Below are 19,728 nucleotides of genomic sequence, written 5' to 3'. Positions count from 1 at the left end.
ACTGGGCACCACTGAAAAGAGTTTGGCCCCGTCCTCCTGACACCCACCCTTGAGATATTTATAAGCATTTATTAGGTCCCCTCTCAGCCTTCTCTTCTTCAGCCTGAACAAGCCCAGTTCCCTCAACCTCTCCTCGTAGGAGAGATGCTCCAGTCCCCTCATCATCCTCGTAGCCCTCCGCTGGACTCTCTCCAGTAGCTCTTCATCTTTCTTGAACTGGGGAGCCCAGAACTGGACAGAGTACTCCAGGTGGGGCCTCACGAGGGCTGATGAGGTGAAAGCTCTGTATGGGTCTGTCAAGCCTTGTCTTCAGTGGCAGAGAGATGTTCTTGTATCTGCAGAACTTCTTGACATAAACTCTGGAAAAGATTCACTGTGAAAAGGACAGTTAACACCAGTTAAAATGAATGCGGTACTGGTTATTTGGGATTTTTCTCAACCAGTTGCATGCTAAGATAGAACCTGCAAAGCCTTGTCTTTACTGGGGAGTGATACTGAGGGCATTTGCTTAATGTGGTGCTCTGGACAAACTCTGTCTTTTGGAATGAAGACAAAAATGACAAGATGTATACAAGTAGAATACAAAACCAGAAGGAATGAAAAGGCAAGATATGTTTTGTTCCTTAACTACTCTGTAACTACATAATCTTCTTGAGACAAAAATGTTGTTTTGGAAGGACAGTGACAGACTAGAAGAGTAATTGAGACAAGGTCAAGTAGTGATCTCGCGTCACCATTTTCTAGCTAACAGTAGCTGAAGATGACCTACACATGTTGTTCTGTCTTCTGTAACTCATTTTTTTGGTTTTGGCTGTCCTAGTCATGAATAAGTTCTGGCTGTGAAAAAGCCTGAACTGTTCCTTTCCCATAGTCTTCTTGTTCCTCTTCACACACGCTTTTGTGTTTGGCAGACCACTTTTGTAAACACACAGAGTAATCTCAACGTGTTTTACAGGGTACAAGGTGCTAACACATCAACAGGCAGTTTTATAGGAGAGTGTGATTTTCATTCAGTGCCGTGGCATTGGCAGCTTCTCAGACTGGCACTTGATACTTTAATTCAGCTTTTATCACTTTTTATTGCTTAATAAAAAGATGCCCTATCAAAATATATTTATTGGAATGCTGTTGTTTTGATTTGGCCTGGATAAATTTCAGGTGCCCACCAAAACCACTCTATGACCCTCCCTCCTCAGCTGGACAGGGGAGAGGAAATACAATGAAAGGCTCGAAGGTGGAGATTAGGAGAGGGAGAGATCACTCACCAATTACTGTCACGGACAAAACAGACTGAACTTGGGGAGAAAAGGAAATTTAATTTATCAGCAATCAAATCAGAGTAGGATAATGAGAAATAAAACTAGATCTTAAAACACCTTCCTTCCACCCGTCCCTTCTTCCCAGGCTCAACTTCACTCCCGTTTCTCTTCCTCCTCCCCCTGAGCTGCACAGGGGGATGGGGAATAGGGCCCACGGTCAGTTCATCACATGTCTCTGCTGCTCCTTCCTCCTCAGGCGGAGGACTCCTCACACTCTGCCCCTGCTCTGTGAGGTCCTTCTCACGGAAGACAGTTCTCTACAAACTTCTCCCATCCTTCCCACCGGCTGCTGCTCTTCACGAACTGCCCCAGCATGGGTCCTTCCCATGGGGTGCAGTCCTGCAGGAACAGGCTGCTCCAGCATGGGTCCCCCACGGGGTCACAAGTCCTGCCAGCAAACCTGCTCCGGCGTGGGCTTCTCTCTCCACGGGTCCGCAGGTCCTGGCAGGAGGCTGCTCCAGCGTGGGCTCCCCATGGGGTCACAGCGTCCTTCAGACACCCACCTGCTCCAGCATGGGGTCCCTTCCACAGGCTACAGGTGGATATCTGCTCCACCGTGGCCCTCTATGGACTGCACAGGAACACCCTGCCTCACCATGGTCTTCAGCACAAGCTGCAAGGGAAGACTCTCTGCTCCAGCGTCTCGAGCACCTCCTCCCCCCCCTCCTTCTTCACTGACCTTGGTGTCGCAGAGTTGTTTCTCTCACATCATCTCACTCCTGTCTCTCAAATGCCATCTCACCACAGTTTTTTTTTACTTCTCCTTCTTAAACATGTTATCCCAGAGGCGCTACCACCGTCGCTGATGGGCTTGACCTTTGCCAGTGGCGGGTCCGTCTTGGAGCCGACCGGCCCTGGCTTTATCAGACATGGGGGAAGCTTCTCGCAGCTTCTCACAGAAGCCACCCCTATAGCCCGCTTGCTACCAAAACTTTACCACGTAAACCCATAACAGCTGTCAAAGTACTTTATTTACAGCATTTTCACTAGTTTATAAACATCTCCCTATGAAAACCTATTTTCCATTTATCTCAGTAGATGATGGTACCCAGCTTTAGCATTCTATTTTGTGGGGTTTTCTACCTTCATGTGTGTGCCAGGTGCTGGAAAAACAAATACAAATACAGGTTCTTGCCCTGCTGTGCATCCTCTGCAAGAGAGGACAGTAAGGAAAGGAGTTCCCAGCTGAGCAGTTGCATACCTCTTCTCAGAGCAGCCACAATGATTTTGTTATTGTTTTAGCTTTCCAACACATATTTCACCTGTGAAATTTTGAATGGATAAATCTTTTTCATGAGACGATGGGAGGGCGCTGTATGTTAAGCTGAAGTCTCTGACCCCTGCCATTTTGTGAATAAAAAGTGACAAGAAACCTCTTGCCTCACTCAATAACAAGATTAATCACAAAATTGATTTACCATTTCGTATGTCTTTATCTACATCAGGGTTCCCTGTAGGAACGTGTGCTCTATCAGTTAGTGAGAAATGCAGTGCAAATACTGGACAGGAATGCTGTTTCCAACCAGAATGCATTCCACCTAGAAATGGGTTTTAAGGCAGTTTAGACTATATTCCTGTACTTATCAGGAATGCATTATTATTAAATGTTACAGGTTTTATTCACATATTTGTTGCATCATGAGCTAAATATGTAAGAAAGGTGTCGTAAATGTAAATGGATTTTAAGAAGGGAGTCAGAATCAGTCCAGTCTCTTCCTGCTATACAGCACCGAATATCAAATTCAGTGTAATGACTGTCGAGGAGCTAGTCAGAGATGGAATGGCCAGCAAGTCATAAACAAGAGGTAAAAAAGGAGGGCCCTGGAGGGGACTGGGGAATTACTAGGAGTTATTATTTCTTCCCTGTTGCAAAGTCTGTCTTAAGCATTGTATTAATAGTATCGGTAGTAATAGTAATGTGTATCTCCAGGTATGCAGAACACCCAGAATACAGACAACATGATGCACACAGAGAGCCGAAGCAGACAAATGGTAGAGATGACATGACTTGTCTGATGTTGTGCAGATGTGTATAGAGAGCTGGTAGTAGTACCCACGTCACCCAAGTCCCTGTTTAGGTTGACTCCAATATAGACTCTATATGGCCTTCCGTCATCAGAGTTTATTTAATGGAGTTCTGTGCTTAGAATAAAATCCACTAAAAATGGTAGGTGGGTAGAATTTTAAGGATTTTGCCTCATCTCCAGCATATCCTAAACCTTTAGGTGTGTGGATTTGGATTCATCTTGCCAAACTTTAGACGTCTGCGCTGCAGTGGATGCTCCTAGTACATTGTTCATCAGGTCTGTTTCAGATGGTTACTTGGGGAGTGTAGAACTCATGCTACGACAGCAACTTGGTTAAAATGAGCTCTAGAAAACTGCTTCAGATGCAGAAGCCTACACAGTAGGTACCTTAATACTGGTAAAAGGAACCTCATCCCCAGTGCTAATTGCCGTCTCTAGAGTTTCCTAAACAACTCTCCACAGGGAGTCGTTATAGGCTCACAAAAATCCTGGTATGCGTTTTGTGTACTTAGCACCTATGTATTTTAGATATGGGTAAGGAGGTGAGCAAACTCCATTTCAGTCTGCTGAAGGCATTGATCCATTAATTGTGTCCTTGATTTCATGTATTCCAGATGGCCAACACAAGCACAACTATCATAATTTTCCTTTTTATAAACTGCTGTTGGGGGGAGCATCGGAGCTTAGCTGAAATGCTCTGGATACTCTGGTGGTGGCCAGTGAGTAATTTTTAGGGTTTATAATACTTTGTTTTTTCATCTCAAATAGATACTCATCAACATACTACATGTAGGAAATACATCATGAGTCAAATACCAACGACCAACTTGGGGGATGACACGTTAACCATGAGCCAGCAGTGTGTCCTTGTTGTCAAGAAGCCCAGTAGTGTACTGGGGTGCATTAAGAGGAGTGTGGCCAGCAGGTCGAGGGAGGTTCTTCTCCCCCTCTACTCTGCCCTGGTGAGGCCCGATCTGGAGTACTCTGTCTAGTTCTGGGCTCCCCAGCTCAAGAAAGATGAGGAGCTACTGGAGAGAGCCCAGCGGAGGGCTACGAGGATGATGAGGGGACTGGAGCATCTCTCCTACGAGGAGAGGCTGAGGGAGCTGGGCTTGTTCAGCCTGAAGAAGAGAACGCTGACAGGGGACCTGCTAAATGCCTATAAATATCTTAAGGGTGGGTGTCAAGAGGATGGGGCCAGACTCTTTTCAGTGGTGCCCAGCAACAGGACAAGGGGCAACGGGCACAAACTGAAGCACAGGAAGCTCCACCTGAACATGAGGAAGAACTTCTTCCCTCTGAGGGTGACGGAGCACTGGAACAGGCTGCCCAGGGAGGTTGTGGAGTCTCCTTCTCTGGAGATATTCAAGACCCGCCTGGACAAGGTCCTGTGCAGCCTGCTGTAGGTGACCCTGCTTCGGCAGGGGGTTTGGACTAGATGACCCACAGAGGTCCCTTCCAAGCCCTAACATTCTGTCATTCTGTGAAATAACCCGTTGCGTGATTTGTCTTGTTCCACTTGGTAGCCTCAAGTGTGTGTCTTCAGAACAGATTAATTGCAATAGTAATTCTAAGAAAAACTATTGTTGAAAGTTATGAAGGAGTCAGTCTGTAAGGAACAGGAACCGGTGCCTAGAGCTACAAGCTTTATTAAAGTGTATCTTAAATTTTCTCATAATGATAATACCTAAGAATATCTGCTTGGTTTAAAGAGAAGGCAGGGCACTGGTCTTGTTACTGAGCAAACCTGAGGACTAGCTCCATGTCAACAGTAGTATTTTAGTATTAGTTTCCAAACAATACCGTGTTTGTTTATAAGAAGCCCTCTAAAAGTTTAGAAGTTTGAGATTCCATAAAGCTCATTTTTAATGTCCTCATCTTGCCCTTTTCCTAAATGATTTCAGAAGTATTCATAATAAATTTTATTTTAGTCGTTATTGGCCAGACCTATGGGCTGAATATTGTGTGAACTTCAGTGAATGTGTCCATAGTCATGTGCTTTCCCCCACACACTTAGTAAAACACTTGAATCAGTGCTGACATGTGCAAACCATTCTGCTCTGTATAAAGAGAATTCAAAGCCTAGATGAATGGAATGGTTTTCTAGAAAAGCAGCCTATTTAAATCCAATTAGTGTATCTTGGTTTTCCTGTGGTTGTACAAATATATTGCACCTTTAGCTTAAACAGTGGCTTGCACAAAGTGATGCTGAGATTTGATCACTTGTGGCACCTAAGCACTTTTAAGTGATCATTGTTTATCATGTAGTATAATGTGTTTTATTGATGTATGTGATGTGGTAGGTATAGATGTTTCTTCCTTATAATGTGCAGGCCCAGTATTAGCCAGTGAGAACAATGTATAGTGTAAAAAGTAAGAAAAATCTATTAGAAGTGCCTACTGTATTATCTAAAGGAATTAGCATTTGCTAGATTGCCAGTCAGCCGTGGTTTTACAAGAGTTATTGTCATTTTGATTTTTGGATGAGTCATTTGGTATATTGGCCCCAAAGGCACCTCATTGTGATTCAGTGCACAGCATATAAAATTGCTGAGGCTTTCAGGGCTCCATGGAAAGCGACTGGGGGTTGCGGTGGCTCAGCGTTGTGAAGCAGCAGCATTATGCTTAATTGACACCTTTGATGTAGCCCTAAGACAGCACCTGCACCTCCCACTGCTGCTCTGAAGACGTCAGCCTTACGCAGAAAAGGCTTCTGCTTATGAATCCTGCATCGCGTTCAGCTCACTCTGTGAGCAGCCCCAGCTATCCTTAACTAATCCCATTGCTTCTCAGTTTGGCTACGGCTTGACTTAGCACAGAGCAGGAATTTTGCTGCTTGCTGTCATCAGGTTAAACAGTAAGATTTTGTCCATGTTAGAACTCATAGAAGGTAAGTCAAATGCCTTGTTGATATCCTAGTGTGTAAATATTCTGCTGTCACAGAATCTGGGAATCTGATTGCCGATTCTGTTTTTTGCAGGTGCTGCCAAATGTGGACTGTGATATAACAGTTGCTTGTTTAAGAATATTTACACACACATATGTGTATATATATATGTGATACACGCTTTGTAGTGTTTCTATCAGTGCTTCTGTGTGAATGTTATTGTTAGCCTCTCGTGTGATTACTTTGTAGTAGAACTCTGTCCTCTGCTGGTATTGTTTTGTTAATTTAATGGATAGTGTCACATGCAGGCAAAAGATGCTTCTAAAACAATAGGCACCGTCGTATCTGAAGGAACTTCCTTATTTGAGAAAGTGATGCTTTGCTGTAAGTTAGGCTTGAGGTGTTACGTCCAATTTATTTGCCTCTAGAAAGTCCTGGGTTAAATCTGAGGTGATGTTTGGGTCAGACAGTATTGCAAAATTGTCTCCGAATGAATGAGTGAGGAACAGCAAGCAGCTGATTTGTTCCTGTAAGCAATGCTGCTGTTTATTTTTGGTAGGTAGCATTTTCAAGCCATAACTAAATGGAATGAAAAGCTTTACATATAGCAAGTGTCTGTTAAGGCTGACAAAGCACCTTGCTCTCCGTCTCTTTCAAGCACAGGAACAATACAGTTTAAGAAAATGTGATCATGTTCTCTGCCATTGACTAAACAGTCTTTTGAGGTTTGTTGATTATTTGCTTTCACTCTGTATAAAAACTGGCTTTATGAGCCAAAACTGAGCAAAGAGTTCTTTTGTGAATTATCTTATTTAATGTTTAAAACATTAAGCAAAATCAAATTAATCTGTTCAACAAAGAATGAAAAGAAATATGTTGATTTAACTATTTCTTTGCTTCTAACAATGCCTTGTATTTATTTTTTTCAATTTATTGTCCTTTTAGTGAATGGAACCCCTGGTAGCCAGCTTTCTACTCCCCGCTCTGGGAAGTCTCCAAGCCCATCTCCCACCAGCCCAGGAAGCCTACGGAAACAGAGGGTAAGGAAATAAGGAAACTGATTTCTGAGCGTGGCCGGGGAGAATCCTGCATAGCCATTATCCGATAGCCCTCTCCCCACTGATTCCTTGTGGGTAGAGTGGTAGGGTGGAAGAGCCTGGCTACAGTCCTTATTGGGTTTGTACAACATGCTGAAGTGGAATACAACTGTTCTCTGTCTGTCAAAATGCAAAGTACGCTGGGAATTGGTTTATCTTTGAGGGGAAAAACAGGGGTATCTTTCTCCTTTCTTGCAAAACTTTTTTTTTGTTTTAGGTTCTTTTTCCAAACATTTCCCAACTGGAAGGAAATGTTCACGTTGTCAAAGACATTTTTTTGTTCTTAATTTGCTATGGGCATTATGTCACTTGCAAAACCTACAAATTTGATTTTGAAGCAAGGTGAAAGAATGCGCTGTGGAATTCAGCTCTGGATTAGCTGTGATATCATAGCCCTGTGCAGGGAAGATACTGTCAGTACCAAGGCAGCACGAGACTTGTCAGTCACTTTGCTGGACCAGAGTTGTTAGTAGTTGTAGGTTCCCCCTGGTTACCATGTATAGAGGAATCTACAATGTACCTAAGCATCCAGAATTAAGGTAGTACCTATGTTACTGCTGTAACCCTCTGACAAAATATTACTTGTTCAACCCAAAAGGCTCCACATGCTGATTTAATTAATTGTATCTGTTCAAAAGCCATGGGACAGACGTCTATGTCTCTTCTCTTCTGCTATTTTCTAAACTGTGATCAGTTCTCAATGAAAGCTTCCCTAAGGCAGTACTCTGTATCTCAGGCTTGTTTATAAACACAATTTGAACACATGCTTTTTCTGCCTTTTCAGTTTTTAAGTAAAGACATAACTTGTGTCTCTCAAAGTAAGGGGATTATGTGCAAAATTGGCAGTGCTTGACTTTAGGGGCTGGTGCAGACCTGATTCCCCAGATCTCCAGATCAGGAATAGCTGTAGCATGGCACAACTCCCTCCTGGCCTGTGGTACCCTTCTTTGTGCGCGGTGGATACCAGGGAGCTGAGGAATTGTGCATGCCCAATTCGTACCTCGGGCTGGGGTACAGCCATGGGTTTCTGCCATGACTTGTTTATAGATGCAGAAGCCGACTGTGATCTTGCAATACAGAGATAGCCAGTGAGCGGCAGCTTGGAGCCTCAGGGTAGTGTCGTGGTTTTCATCGTCTGGCACGCAGAGAGTAAAGATGCCCATTTCAGTTGGGTGAGCTGGTACTAAAATCTTCTTGAATGCAATGTCTTCCAAACCTGTTTGCTCTTACTCTCAAAGCTTATTAATGAAGCATTAATAAGTCACTGAAGAGGGAAGAAAGAGTCTTCCGAATGAATTATACATTGGTGATGTAAGGGTGTCTGTCTAGATGGATTCTATCAGAATACAGTGGATTTCCAGGTACTGTAAGGCTGTTTCTTTTCTTTGGTAACTTTTCCTAAACTTCCTTCCCCACCACTGATGCTTCTTTCCCCACAGTGAAGAAATGTTTTTCTGTTTATGTTTGTGGATGGGTGAGTGGGAACCGTGCAGACAGCACCATTAGACTCAAAGGGTGCTTGTCTGCAAGGTTTCTGACTTTCAAATGTGAAGAGGAGAGTGAATGGGATGCTGCTTATCCAGGTTCCCTATGTGGAAGTGTAACAGGATCACCAAGTGGCACCATTATGGATGCAAAGGGCTCTGTAGTGGTAACATAATCACATAGCTAACTGTATAGAAAATAAATATTGAAGTAAACTGCAGGAGAGATCAGACATTGTTAAAGAGTTAAATTCTCTTCTCAGATAACCATATCCACTCCCCTTGACCTCACAGGGGACCTTTCATGCTTATATGGCTTTATTTTAGACAACCTTTTTTTGTTTAACTGACAAAATATGGTATACATCCATGTAAAAATAGATTGCAATCATGTAAAAGTGCATTGCAATAATGTTATTTAGGTTACAAAATCGACTGCTCAGGAGTTGAGGGATGGAAACTTTACACTTGCTCTGAGAATTTATTTCAGCTCCTTTCATGTTTAACTTGTGAAGTGAATGAGCTCAAAGTTCGGTGCAAAAACATAGGATTGTGTCGTTAAAGGTCACAATGTGTATTCCAATGACTATATTAGTTCTACGAACAGCAACTAAACAGTGCTTACTAATCTTAATTTTCTTGTTAGCAGTACAAAAGGTGTTCTGTTTTGTTTCAATACCATCTTTTGTATTTTTCAATTTGATTTTTATTTAGAGGACAGGTTAGTTTATGTCATAAACCAAATTTGAATGCAAAGCAATTTGCTTTGTCTTCAGTGGCTTCAGCTACAGGGCTGACAAGCCAGCTTCTGGAGAAGGTTTATTGCCTAAGAGGTTGTTGAAATGTTGGTATAATGTGATAGACCTATAAGAGAGGAGACAGATTTCAGTACCCCCCTTGTCCCCAGTGTTGAGGGGTGAGGTATTCCCACCCCACGCTCAAAAGAAGGGTGTTGGCTGCTAGAGCCATGTTCTGAGGTTGAAGGTGATGGCTGGGTTTCTGTTAGGTCTGGGTTTCTCTCTTTATGTGGAGTTTGAGGGAGCTACTGCTTTGGCACTGAAATAAGATGCTGGCTCCTGGCAATGCCAGCTCAGCTGCGTAACTTTTTTTCTCTGCCCCTCTCTCTGTGTGGTGAGAGTTAGAGGAGTGCCTGTGCTCTCGTGCTGTCAGGTACATGGGATGCCGGCGGTGTGTGCTGGGTCTGGAAGGCGGTAGGGAGCGTTGACTCTAGCATAGCCTGATTCCCCTTGGCGTAACTAATCAAGCAGCTCTTCAGCATCCCCATCCGAGTGCTGTGAGGGAGTTGCAGGCTTGGTCCGTCAAAATGCTAAGGGCTTTGGGCAGGCTGCCAGTGGTTTTCCTAGGAAGTGCAGGAGGGAGGAAGTCACGCTTTTGAATTCAGAGGTGCAAAACCAAGGTACTTCCACAAACTGAGTGACTTCTCCCTGTGAGTGGTAAAGACCTGTAAAAATAGTACAGACGGTAGAATTTTCCAAAGAAAAGATTCCTTCCAATTGTGGTGTGCATTAGGCAACTTAAAATAGGGAACAATCATCTTACTTACTGACGTTTCATCACTCACCTTTTTATAAAAAATAAACTCTGGCCTTTGATGGAAGGCTTTCCACTGATGTAAATAAAGCCAGAAATGCTGCTGTGGAACATGCTTATGAAAATAGCACTCTTATAACCCTACAGATAAAATTTTGTACCCTCAAAAGCAAGCACATAAAAAGATAAAGTTTCATCCTTTCTCACTTGCATATGTATGTGGCTGAGTTGTTTCCAGAAATTCAGAGATGAGTGAAAGTTATATTTTTATAATCTTGGGCAAAATTCTCTATTTGAGGAAAGTAAGATTTGAAAGATTAATTTCATGGGTATAATACAAGGACTTGAAAGTAAACTAGGAAACACTCATCAGCTATCTGAGCTAACTATCAACCAGTTATCAGCTTCTGAGTATTTTAACTTGCAGGCTGTGTGCTATAGTTACATTTTCTTGTAGTTTATCTCTTCCTGTATATTTATTCTTAAGTAGGAAATTAGGATTCTTGTTTTTAAATTGTTACGTACTTAATTGTGTATTTCCACAGAAGATTAAAACATCTGAAATTCAGGTTTATAGCAGTCGAAGCAGAGAGTTATTGTGTTGCACATGAATATAGTTCCTGCCACAACAGAGTATAGTTAATGACGCAGACTCAGAAAAGCTGACATGGCAATCAGAACTATACATAAGAGCAACCTCCACATTTTATTTAACTACCCTTTATAATAGTTTATGAGCTTATTTTCCCACTGTCTTGTAATCTGAATCATTATTTCAATGAAGGTGGACACATTCTGTGCTTTATACCTGATTTTCTGTTGCTTGCCATTATTTTAAATGTTTTTTCTACTTCTGTACAGACTAGAACCTATAGAATAATAAAACATGAGATTTAAGGTACCTCTTGACTAATCAAAGAGGATGAATTCTATGTATATAAGGATTTTTTTGAGTTGTATGTGGCCAAGCAGTCTTGTTCATTCAGCAAATTTTGTCTTTTTGTTAAACAGTGCAAAATAATAAATAGATTTTCCTCATATTTTTCAGAAATACAGCTCTTCGGCTAGTTATAGGCAAGGAAAACTCTTGCAGAAAGGAGAGCTTTAAAAAAGTTTTAAAACTTTTAAAGTATTTAATAGTATACGAAAAAGCAGAGAATATGATCCTGAAATCTTGTGCATGATTTGCTTTAAAACAACCATAGAGTTATTAAAATAAACACAAAAATATTCCCTAATTATTAAAAGTCAGTTCTCACAAGTATCTGCTTACTAAGTCCTGATTGCATAATTTTTATATTCGCAAGAGTGAGCAGTGACCTGGACGATATTATTCGAAAGTTTGGGATGTTACCCTCCCTAGCAAATCAAAAGATTTTTGTTCTGTACTATATATTAGAAATGCCCGAACTGTAGACGCTCAAAAGAAATTTTAATAATTAACTAACTAATTAGTATTCAGAATGAGATGGTCTTGTCTGTTTAAAATTCCTCTTATGTCTACATTGTTCACAACAGAAGAGAAATGTATTTAAGATCTGATTTTCACTCTGCCACTCTGACATGTCTGCTGCTCTGTGTACACATGCCCATTGGCAGCGTACATGCAGAATAAACATTCTAGGGAACGAAAAACTCCTTTAAGGGACTTAAATCCCCTTTATATCATGCCTGCAAGTAAAACATAAACCTGCATCGATTATTGAGATCCTTGTAAATTTGAAATCTGTAAAGCATTCCTTTTAGGTAGTCCTTGTTTTATAGTATAGCTTTTAGGTTTGTTTATTTTTTGTCTCGGTTATCTTCCTGTGATTAAAAAACCTCCAAAAAGCCCCAGACCAAGGTCAACCCTAAAGCCGGCTCTGTCAGCCTTCCCACTCTTGTGTGTTCTTGTATTTTGTCTTGTAGTAGTTTTTTATTTCATATATATGTTTTACGCTTAAAGGATCTCCAGAAACAGCTTAAAGGTATCAGAGCTTGCCTGTGAGGTGTGCCGGGCACCTGCCTGCTCGGTGCCTCCCTGCACCATCCGCTGTGCTTCATTCACCTGAAAGGGGACTGCTCTGTCCCCTGCCGCTTCTCCTCACCGAGCTTCCTATTGCATTCAGTGCTGTTGTTTGTCTTGGAGAGGATTGTTGTGCTGGGTGGGCTGGGTAGGGCAATGTATCATCCCCTAACACCTCTGGCATTTGAGGATTATCTGATCCATCAGAGGATGCTCAGAGTGGGTGTTGAAAAACCGAAGTGGATCCGTACGCTCCGGCTCTCTCCCTGCTGTCATGAGCTGGTTGCTTGGCTACTGTCAGAAAGAGCTGGTGACGAGGGGATTTTACATGCTGCCTTTTTACACATGCACGCAGACACAGAAAAACTGTGGAAAAGAGATACCATTGTCAGTACGCTACAGGTAACGGCAGTATTCAGTGTCAGCATTCTGGGGCTTAGAGGTTGCTGGATCCATGCTGTGTCACCAGTGGGTGGCAAGTTTTGATTACCTTACAGGAGTTAAGCACTTACTTTCCTACTGCTGTCTGTGAAACAGCAAAAAGGGAAATATATTCCCTGTAAGATTAAATTCAGATTGCCAAGTTGCCAAACAATTAGGAGACCCTCCAGAACAGACAAATATTGTTTTAATAGTGTTTAATAGGAAAGAATCAAAGAAAAAAACAATTGCCTCTTAGAATATGTTGTACGTTGAAACTCCAGCTTTATTTGCTAACCATCTATTTGTTGATGAAAAAATAATTATGTGAAATTAAGCCAAAAAATCTGATTGTATAGAATATGTGTGTTTTATGTTAAACGGTGTCTTCTGGTCCACAGTAACAGAAAGAGTATAAGACAGTTGCAGTGCAACAAATTAAACACAATAAACAAATCTATACTGCACTTCATCTTACAGGACCTGTATCGCCCACTCTCTTCGGATGATATGGATTCAGTAGGAGACTCAGTGTAAAAGAGAAAATGGAACAATGTTTATGGTTTGTGATTTGGTGAAGATTTAACATTTTTAAAGAGAATAGCTGCTAATTTACAGTAATAGTGATTCGCACAAAAGAGTTTTGCATATTTGATATTAAAACATGGGGCCAAATTAATTCTAGAGTGTGGGGGTATTTTTGGCTTTACCACTGCATTTTAATGCAGGAATTTGTACTGAATGAGCCATCGAATATGTCCATCAAATACAAAACAGTATTGTGCACACTTTAAGGAACGAAGACTGGATAAGGTGAATATAACGCACAAATCCATAGTGGGCACATTTATGAATAGCATTCTTTTTATCGTCTAAGGTACTGATTATATGTTCTGTTTTTAACATAGGTATCTTTATTCATTTTGGTATGAACAGTTAATGAATGCTTTGCTTTTAGCAATGCGTAGGTAAAATGCAGAAAAGAGAAAACCTGCCATATTAAACTGCTTGCACCACGCTGTCTGATCCCGACATGCACATTTGGAACACTCTAAGTTGAGTTTTTTATCTAAATGCAAAGAAAATGAAGAAATCCCATGTGGTGACAGGACAAAAAGTAAATGCTTTCAAAGCAGCGTTCAAGTTCTTTTCACTGCATTACCTTTCACTGATGACTGTAAAATTAAGGGATTTCACAGGCAACATGAATGTTTTACCTGGCAAGAGCTGTTAAACCTGATTATCTGTGTGTTGCAAGTAAATATGGACAGATTTCTAAACGAGGAAATATGGGGCCCTGCTGGCTGGCAGCGTCATCTGACACACACATGATGACACCTTTTGGAAAAAACACGTTTTGCCTGAGAAACTAGTCATTATTTTCACTTATGTTAAGGACAGGAACATCATTTTTTGTTTGCCACAAGAAGACATTTTATACATTTTAAAATGAAAGGCTACGGAAATGGTGGTACTGTAAATCATCCTCCTATTGACCTAATTTCTCTGTTTCTGTAATTTCTAGAGGTGGTCATTTTGTGCAGCATGAATATGCAAAACTCCTTTAGTGTTAAAGTAGGTCATGCATTATAACCAGTTGCTTAACAAATATCTACTAATCTTATTTGTTTTCTGCTGCTTTATTGTGAGAATATTAGTCGACTGCTTTAATTTACATGATAGCAATATTTCCCGTCCTGTGTTGCATATTGCTTTGAAATTTATCTGTTGTATTTAAGCCCATAGTGTAGTGATCACACACATTTCCTGTCTTATGCCTTTCCTTTCAGTATCGCAAATACTAATGATTTAAGAATTAGAAATCAATGTGATTCTGATCCTCAACAAAAGTCTATAGAGATTATATTTTTGAGGTACTTAGTGGTGATTTAATCTATTTTGAAATCAGGAAAATTTATTTAATAGCAGAAAATGTTTAGCTGCCACATGCCAGCTTGTAAACATAGTGAAATAATTCCTTTACACTGATTTGTCCATCATAAAACTCAGCAGCTGGAAAATGTTGGCATGTGATGTTACGGCTTCCCTGTGTCAATATTGTTTTCTTTCTGGAGGATATTTGCAAAAAGAAGTAAAAGGGCAGCAGAATACAAAACTTACCTTTTCTGTTTTCAATACTTGGTTCCAGTATCACCTGGAGAGAGTATCATTGATCTGGCAGGTTTGCTGAAGCGGTTGGGTCATTCCCTTTTGAAATGCATTTTTGCTGTTGCTGCTTCAGACTTCAGATCTAAAACTGTTCCCAGCAATAGGAACAGTCCCCCCACCCCGGCCCCAGCCTGATCCTAAGGCTGTCCTGTTCTACTGAAAAAGCTCGCAGCTGTGAAGTTACTTGCATGTTTGCCTGTTACAAGGCAATGTCTTTGTAAAATGTATTACTTAATCCCAAGAAATGCATATCATGTAAAGGTGCATTGGGATCCGTTTCCAAAAATTCAGACAGCTCCACCAGGCTGAACAAAATAGTTACTGACATTTTGAAAATTGTTTTTCCCTGCAAAGAAAATAAATTCCAGGGATTTTATTTTTCCTCCCCTCTTCCATATAGGCTAGTGCTGCTTAAGGCAGTTTATTAAGAATGTTCTGCACAGGGAGCACAGATTGCTAGCAAACCTGAATCCCACGGCTTTGCTTAGCTGTGGAAAAGAAAAATGGGCCTTAGATCAGTAATTGTTATCATAGCGAGTTCTCCATCAAAACTGTTTCGGAGAATATGCTAGTCCATAACATGTAATCATTTCAACATATGACTTGTATTAAGGGGCTATTCAGGGGCAATATGTGTCATTAATATTGCATTTAAGGAATGAAAGTCCCTTAGAGATTGAAAAGGTACAATGTTTATAGTCTTTGAGATCCCTTTTGCATGGAATGTAATTCCCATTATACATGAGCAGAAATGAAATGTTTCTTTTGAGCAAGACCAGAAGGTTTCAGTTTATGGGTGAAACCAAAATTGTGTTTTTTGATGCTGTAGTTCCGCTTGCAACAGCACAGGGTTTAGTTTGTCCCTAGATTTCATCAACTTCATTAAATAACGGAATAGCTTAAGCAACTTTATAGTGTTTGAACCTCTGATAGTTCTCTGTATGCTGCATTACTTGTGCCTACTCTAAGGTGATTATGATGTAGCTAAAGAGTCTTGTATAGATTGTGAATGCTCTGCTTCCCTTCAAGCTTTATGAATACTTGTGATTATTTCCCTAATGCAACTTTCTGGAGTTTTTTTTAATCTCTTTTCTTCTTCTTTTATGCAACAAACAGTTCACATGTGAAGCACAGATTGTGTATGTTTATATTCACACACGCACACACATATAGATTAATGGCATTGAAACCCATGTACGGTTATGTCACATTCGTGGCTTTAAACAAATATGTGGGGAAAACGTATTAACGGGAAGATATTCATCTGGGGGATTCGCTGTAGCTCCAAGTCAGTGGAGGTGCACGAGCCTGCACTTGCTGAGCAGCTCCCCCGAGGCAGTCTGTACAATTTTAAGAGATCTCACGTACAAACAAGGGCTAAGTTCTGCGCAGTTTTAAGTTAGTGACAAAACCAGGATTGACTTCAAGGTGGGAAGGATAGGACCTTACGCACAAATACAGATACACAGACAAAACATTAATCCTAAATTTTAGATGGTATTATGTTGACGTGTTCAGACTTGTGTCTCCTCTTAAGCTGCACTGTTCTGCAGTGTATGAAGTCATGCAATATTAGTTCTTTTGCTGAAATCAGTTAAATCTTTAGCATTCATTATCCAATATGAAAACCACTTTTCAATTTGTAAAATAATTCAGCAGCAGCACATTACATTTAGTTATTTTTCTCTTTAAGTCATTTTCAGAGGGCATATATGGCTGTAAAATGAAACTTCTGGGGCATTAATGTTGTGACTATAAATGTATATTACAAGAAAGGATACATAATGTTAAACAGCCTTGAAGAACACCTGGGTTGAGGATTGAAATAAGTAATAGCGTTCGCTTTTACAGTTTCATACTTCACACTGTGATGTGAACTTAATATAGTGCAGTATGTTACAAAAAAAGTCCTCAAACTCTGAATGTTAAAACGGATTAACAGAAAAGAACCTCTGATCAATCTGAGTTTACCTTTTTGGCACAAACATTAGAGAAATGAACAAACAAGAAATCTGTATGGTGCTAATTTACCTCATCACTTGATAAATACTTAGGTTAATGTTGTCTGTGATTTCCTCTTATCCAGTTAACGGTATACAACCGAATACAAGATTGTCCTTAATTTAACCTTCACTTTCGGTTTATCTGTTAGTGACGGGACAAGAACTTGTAACTCAGAGTGATCAATAGAAAAATGCCCTGTCACGCGGCCAGCGGTAGCTTTACGCGCAGAGCAAAGCCAGCAAGGGGCTGTCGCACCCTTTGGCGACGGGTCTGCCGCCCGCCGGGAAAGCCCCCTGGCCGGAAAGCAGGGCTCACCGGGCCGAGCAGAGGCGATTCGGAGCGGCGCTGGCTGTCCTGGCGGCTCGCGGCCGGCTCGCTTTGCCCCTTTCCCCCTCGCACAAGGTCTTTCAGCCTGGCGGAGCGCCCTGACTCCCCGCGGAAGGCGATGGGTAGGTAGGTACATGTGTTGTGTACGCACGCCTTAGCGAAGGGTTAAAAGCACACGCAGTGCACACGTACGTAGTCGTATACATTCTTGTGTCTGTGTTTGCGCATGTTGATTATATTAAAATTTGCTTGAATTAACCCTCAGCAGTGAAGTATGAAAAAAGCTCTACTGTGTTCAGCGTGTACTTGTTGTCTGCTGTTACACGAGGTAATTAGTTTGTGGTTTGTCCTGCAATACAGTGTTTTGGAATTTGGACTCTAGTGAAAGAGGAGCTAACGATGTTTGTGCTAAGGCCTCTTCATTCTGTTAGTTGCACTATGATATTGTAAATATTGGCGCATTTACAACATAAGTTGAAGATTTTACAAAGTTATGCATACAATTATTTTTTTTAAAGAAAAGTGCTTGGATATTTGCTTTTTAAAAAATACCATTTTTGTATTAATGTGATGCAGGAAACCAAAAAGAAAGCTGTTGACTTATCAACAAAAAGATGTAAAACTTGGAAAATTAAATGCTGGTGAATGTTTGTTTCATATAATCAGCTGAAGAAAATCACCTTCATTATTGTGCCATTGTTTCATCATACTGTGTTGTACTTGTGTTTCATATTTGACCATGTCATCCTGGTTGCGATTTGTTGTTTCGCTAGATTTAACATTACTGTAGATTGTAAGCGATGTAATAAATATATTTGAAAAATACACACTGTTCAGTGAGTTTATTTTGGGAATGTGATTAACAGGCTTTAAAAAATGCGTACAGTTGGAATTACTTGTTCATTTTGGATCAGCACTGTCCATTTAACGGTTCACATAGCACAAGTGTATGGGATTCATGCATCCTAAAGGGTTCCTTTACATAATAGATGCATTCAGTGCCTTTGTAAATAATAAACTCTGGGCTCTGATGTGTAGACGCGAAAGATCCTTCAAGGAAGAATTTGGTTTCTAACAGGTCTTTTGGAGACAGTAGATACACCTGCCTTGAGTTCCTTCTGGGTAAGTTTGTGTGCACGCAACGGGATAGCTTTGAAGTATGAAGTGGGAAATTGGTGGACTGAAGCAAGGGAGCAGCTCAGTGCTGACAGCCCAACTACAGCAGCACTCCTCTTAAGACAAGTATCAGGAAAATAAGCCTGTGAAAAGCTAAGAGGACTGAACCATACCCACAGTGTTTTGAAAGAAGTACCTTGTTTTTTTGATCTGTCTTTCCACTCTTTAAAAATAGATATCTATAGCCTACTTCTATTTTTTGTCTGGTGGGAGCAGGGGAAGAGAGACACTATAATTTCTGACATGTCACCTGCCAAACTGATGCTTCAGCTGATATTCAGACACTCTCCTAGAAGGACCTGTGCGACTGATAAAAGTTCCAGTTTTGGAACCCTCTTGGTTGCTAGTAAATAGGTCTGCCTGAAAAAGGTGTGCAGACATAGAAAGGAATCAGCACTATAGAAATGAGGAAAGGAAGATAGAAAATACGGTTCTGTCTCTACGAAGTAACAGTTAAGAATACCAGAAAAGCTTTTAAAATACAACTCAGATTAAAAATAAAAGCACCTATTGTGCTGTGCCCTTAATTAGATGGAAAAAATGAGAACCTCCTTCGATGGCCTTTCAATATTTATTCTGTAGTCGAGTGGAAAATTTTACCTGTGTAGAACTTTAGAAAAGGAAAAAGGAAACCTTCACATTGCACTGCTTCACATGTAACTCTTTGTGTTAACTGCAGTATGGATATAGTAATGACAGGTCAACTTCCGATACTGTGAATCTGATACATACATTTTTTTAGATCGTCAGTCTTTTCTGGAGCATGCCAAAGGTTGAGTGAGCCTACAGTCTGAATTATGACTCAGCTTTGGAAGCAGCTGTTAGGAGCTAGCGGAGGTTACATTTAAGTGTACTGTTAAATACCATATAGGAAACTCTGCTGGTCTCTCAGAATTGCCTTGTTACACAAACCAAATGAGTGTGTAAGCAGTCGATGTTGTGGCTTAAGAAGAGGATCCTAATAAAACAAAGTGCTTCAGCTTGGAAATTTAACTGCAGTCTGTCAGCTCCGTTTCCTTGCAAACTCTCCCATTTGTCCCTCTGTCCCTTGAAGAAGAAAGCCAACACAAGTTCCTGAATGAAGCACGCCGGATTACTGCTTGTGTTGTTGGAACTTCTCCATGCTGTGTAAATCCTGACTTGCATAAATGAACAAAATATGATTTCCCTATGTAGGGCCTCTCTGAAGTCAAGTGTCTAACAAGAGAGGGCAGGATGTAGAGATGTGGATAAGTAGCAGATTTGCATATGTTTCTTATTGT

The 19,728-nt window shown here is 40.9% G+C and overlaps 1 protein-coding gene across 4 annotated transcripts in view; it reads left to right on the top strand.

The window, feature by feature from the left end:
• Positions 1–19,728, top strand: part of DCLK1 (doublecortin like kinase 1) — a 265,387-nt gene that overhangs the window by 191,387 nt on the left and 54,272 nt on the right. For 2 of the 4 annotated variants that reach the window (XM_075420395.1, XM_075420405.1), the window contains exon 6: positions 7,179–7,273. In XM_075420395.1, the coding sequence (XP_075276510.1) occupies positions 7,179–7,273 (95 nt within the window). Of the gene's footprint in view, positions 1–5,939; positions 6,237–7,178; positions 7,274–13,270; positions 18,094–19,728 lie in introns of those variants that run through there. The other 2 variants (XM_075420423.1, XM_009938124.2) reach the window with 2 other exon arrangements.

The sequence above is a fragment of the Opisthocomus hoazin genome, chromosome 1 (genome assembly GCF_030867145.1).
Source record: "Opisthocomus hoazin isolate bOpiHoa1 chromosome 1, bOpiHoa1.hap1, whole genome shotgun sequence".
NCBI lineage: Eukaryota > Metazoa > Chordata > Aves > Opisthocomiformes > Opisthocomidae > Opisthocomus > Opisthocomus hoazin.
Note: the sequence above shows the minus strand (reverse complement) of the source record. Positions and strands in the feature narration are given on the sequence as shown.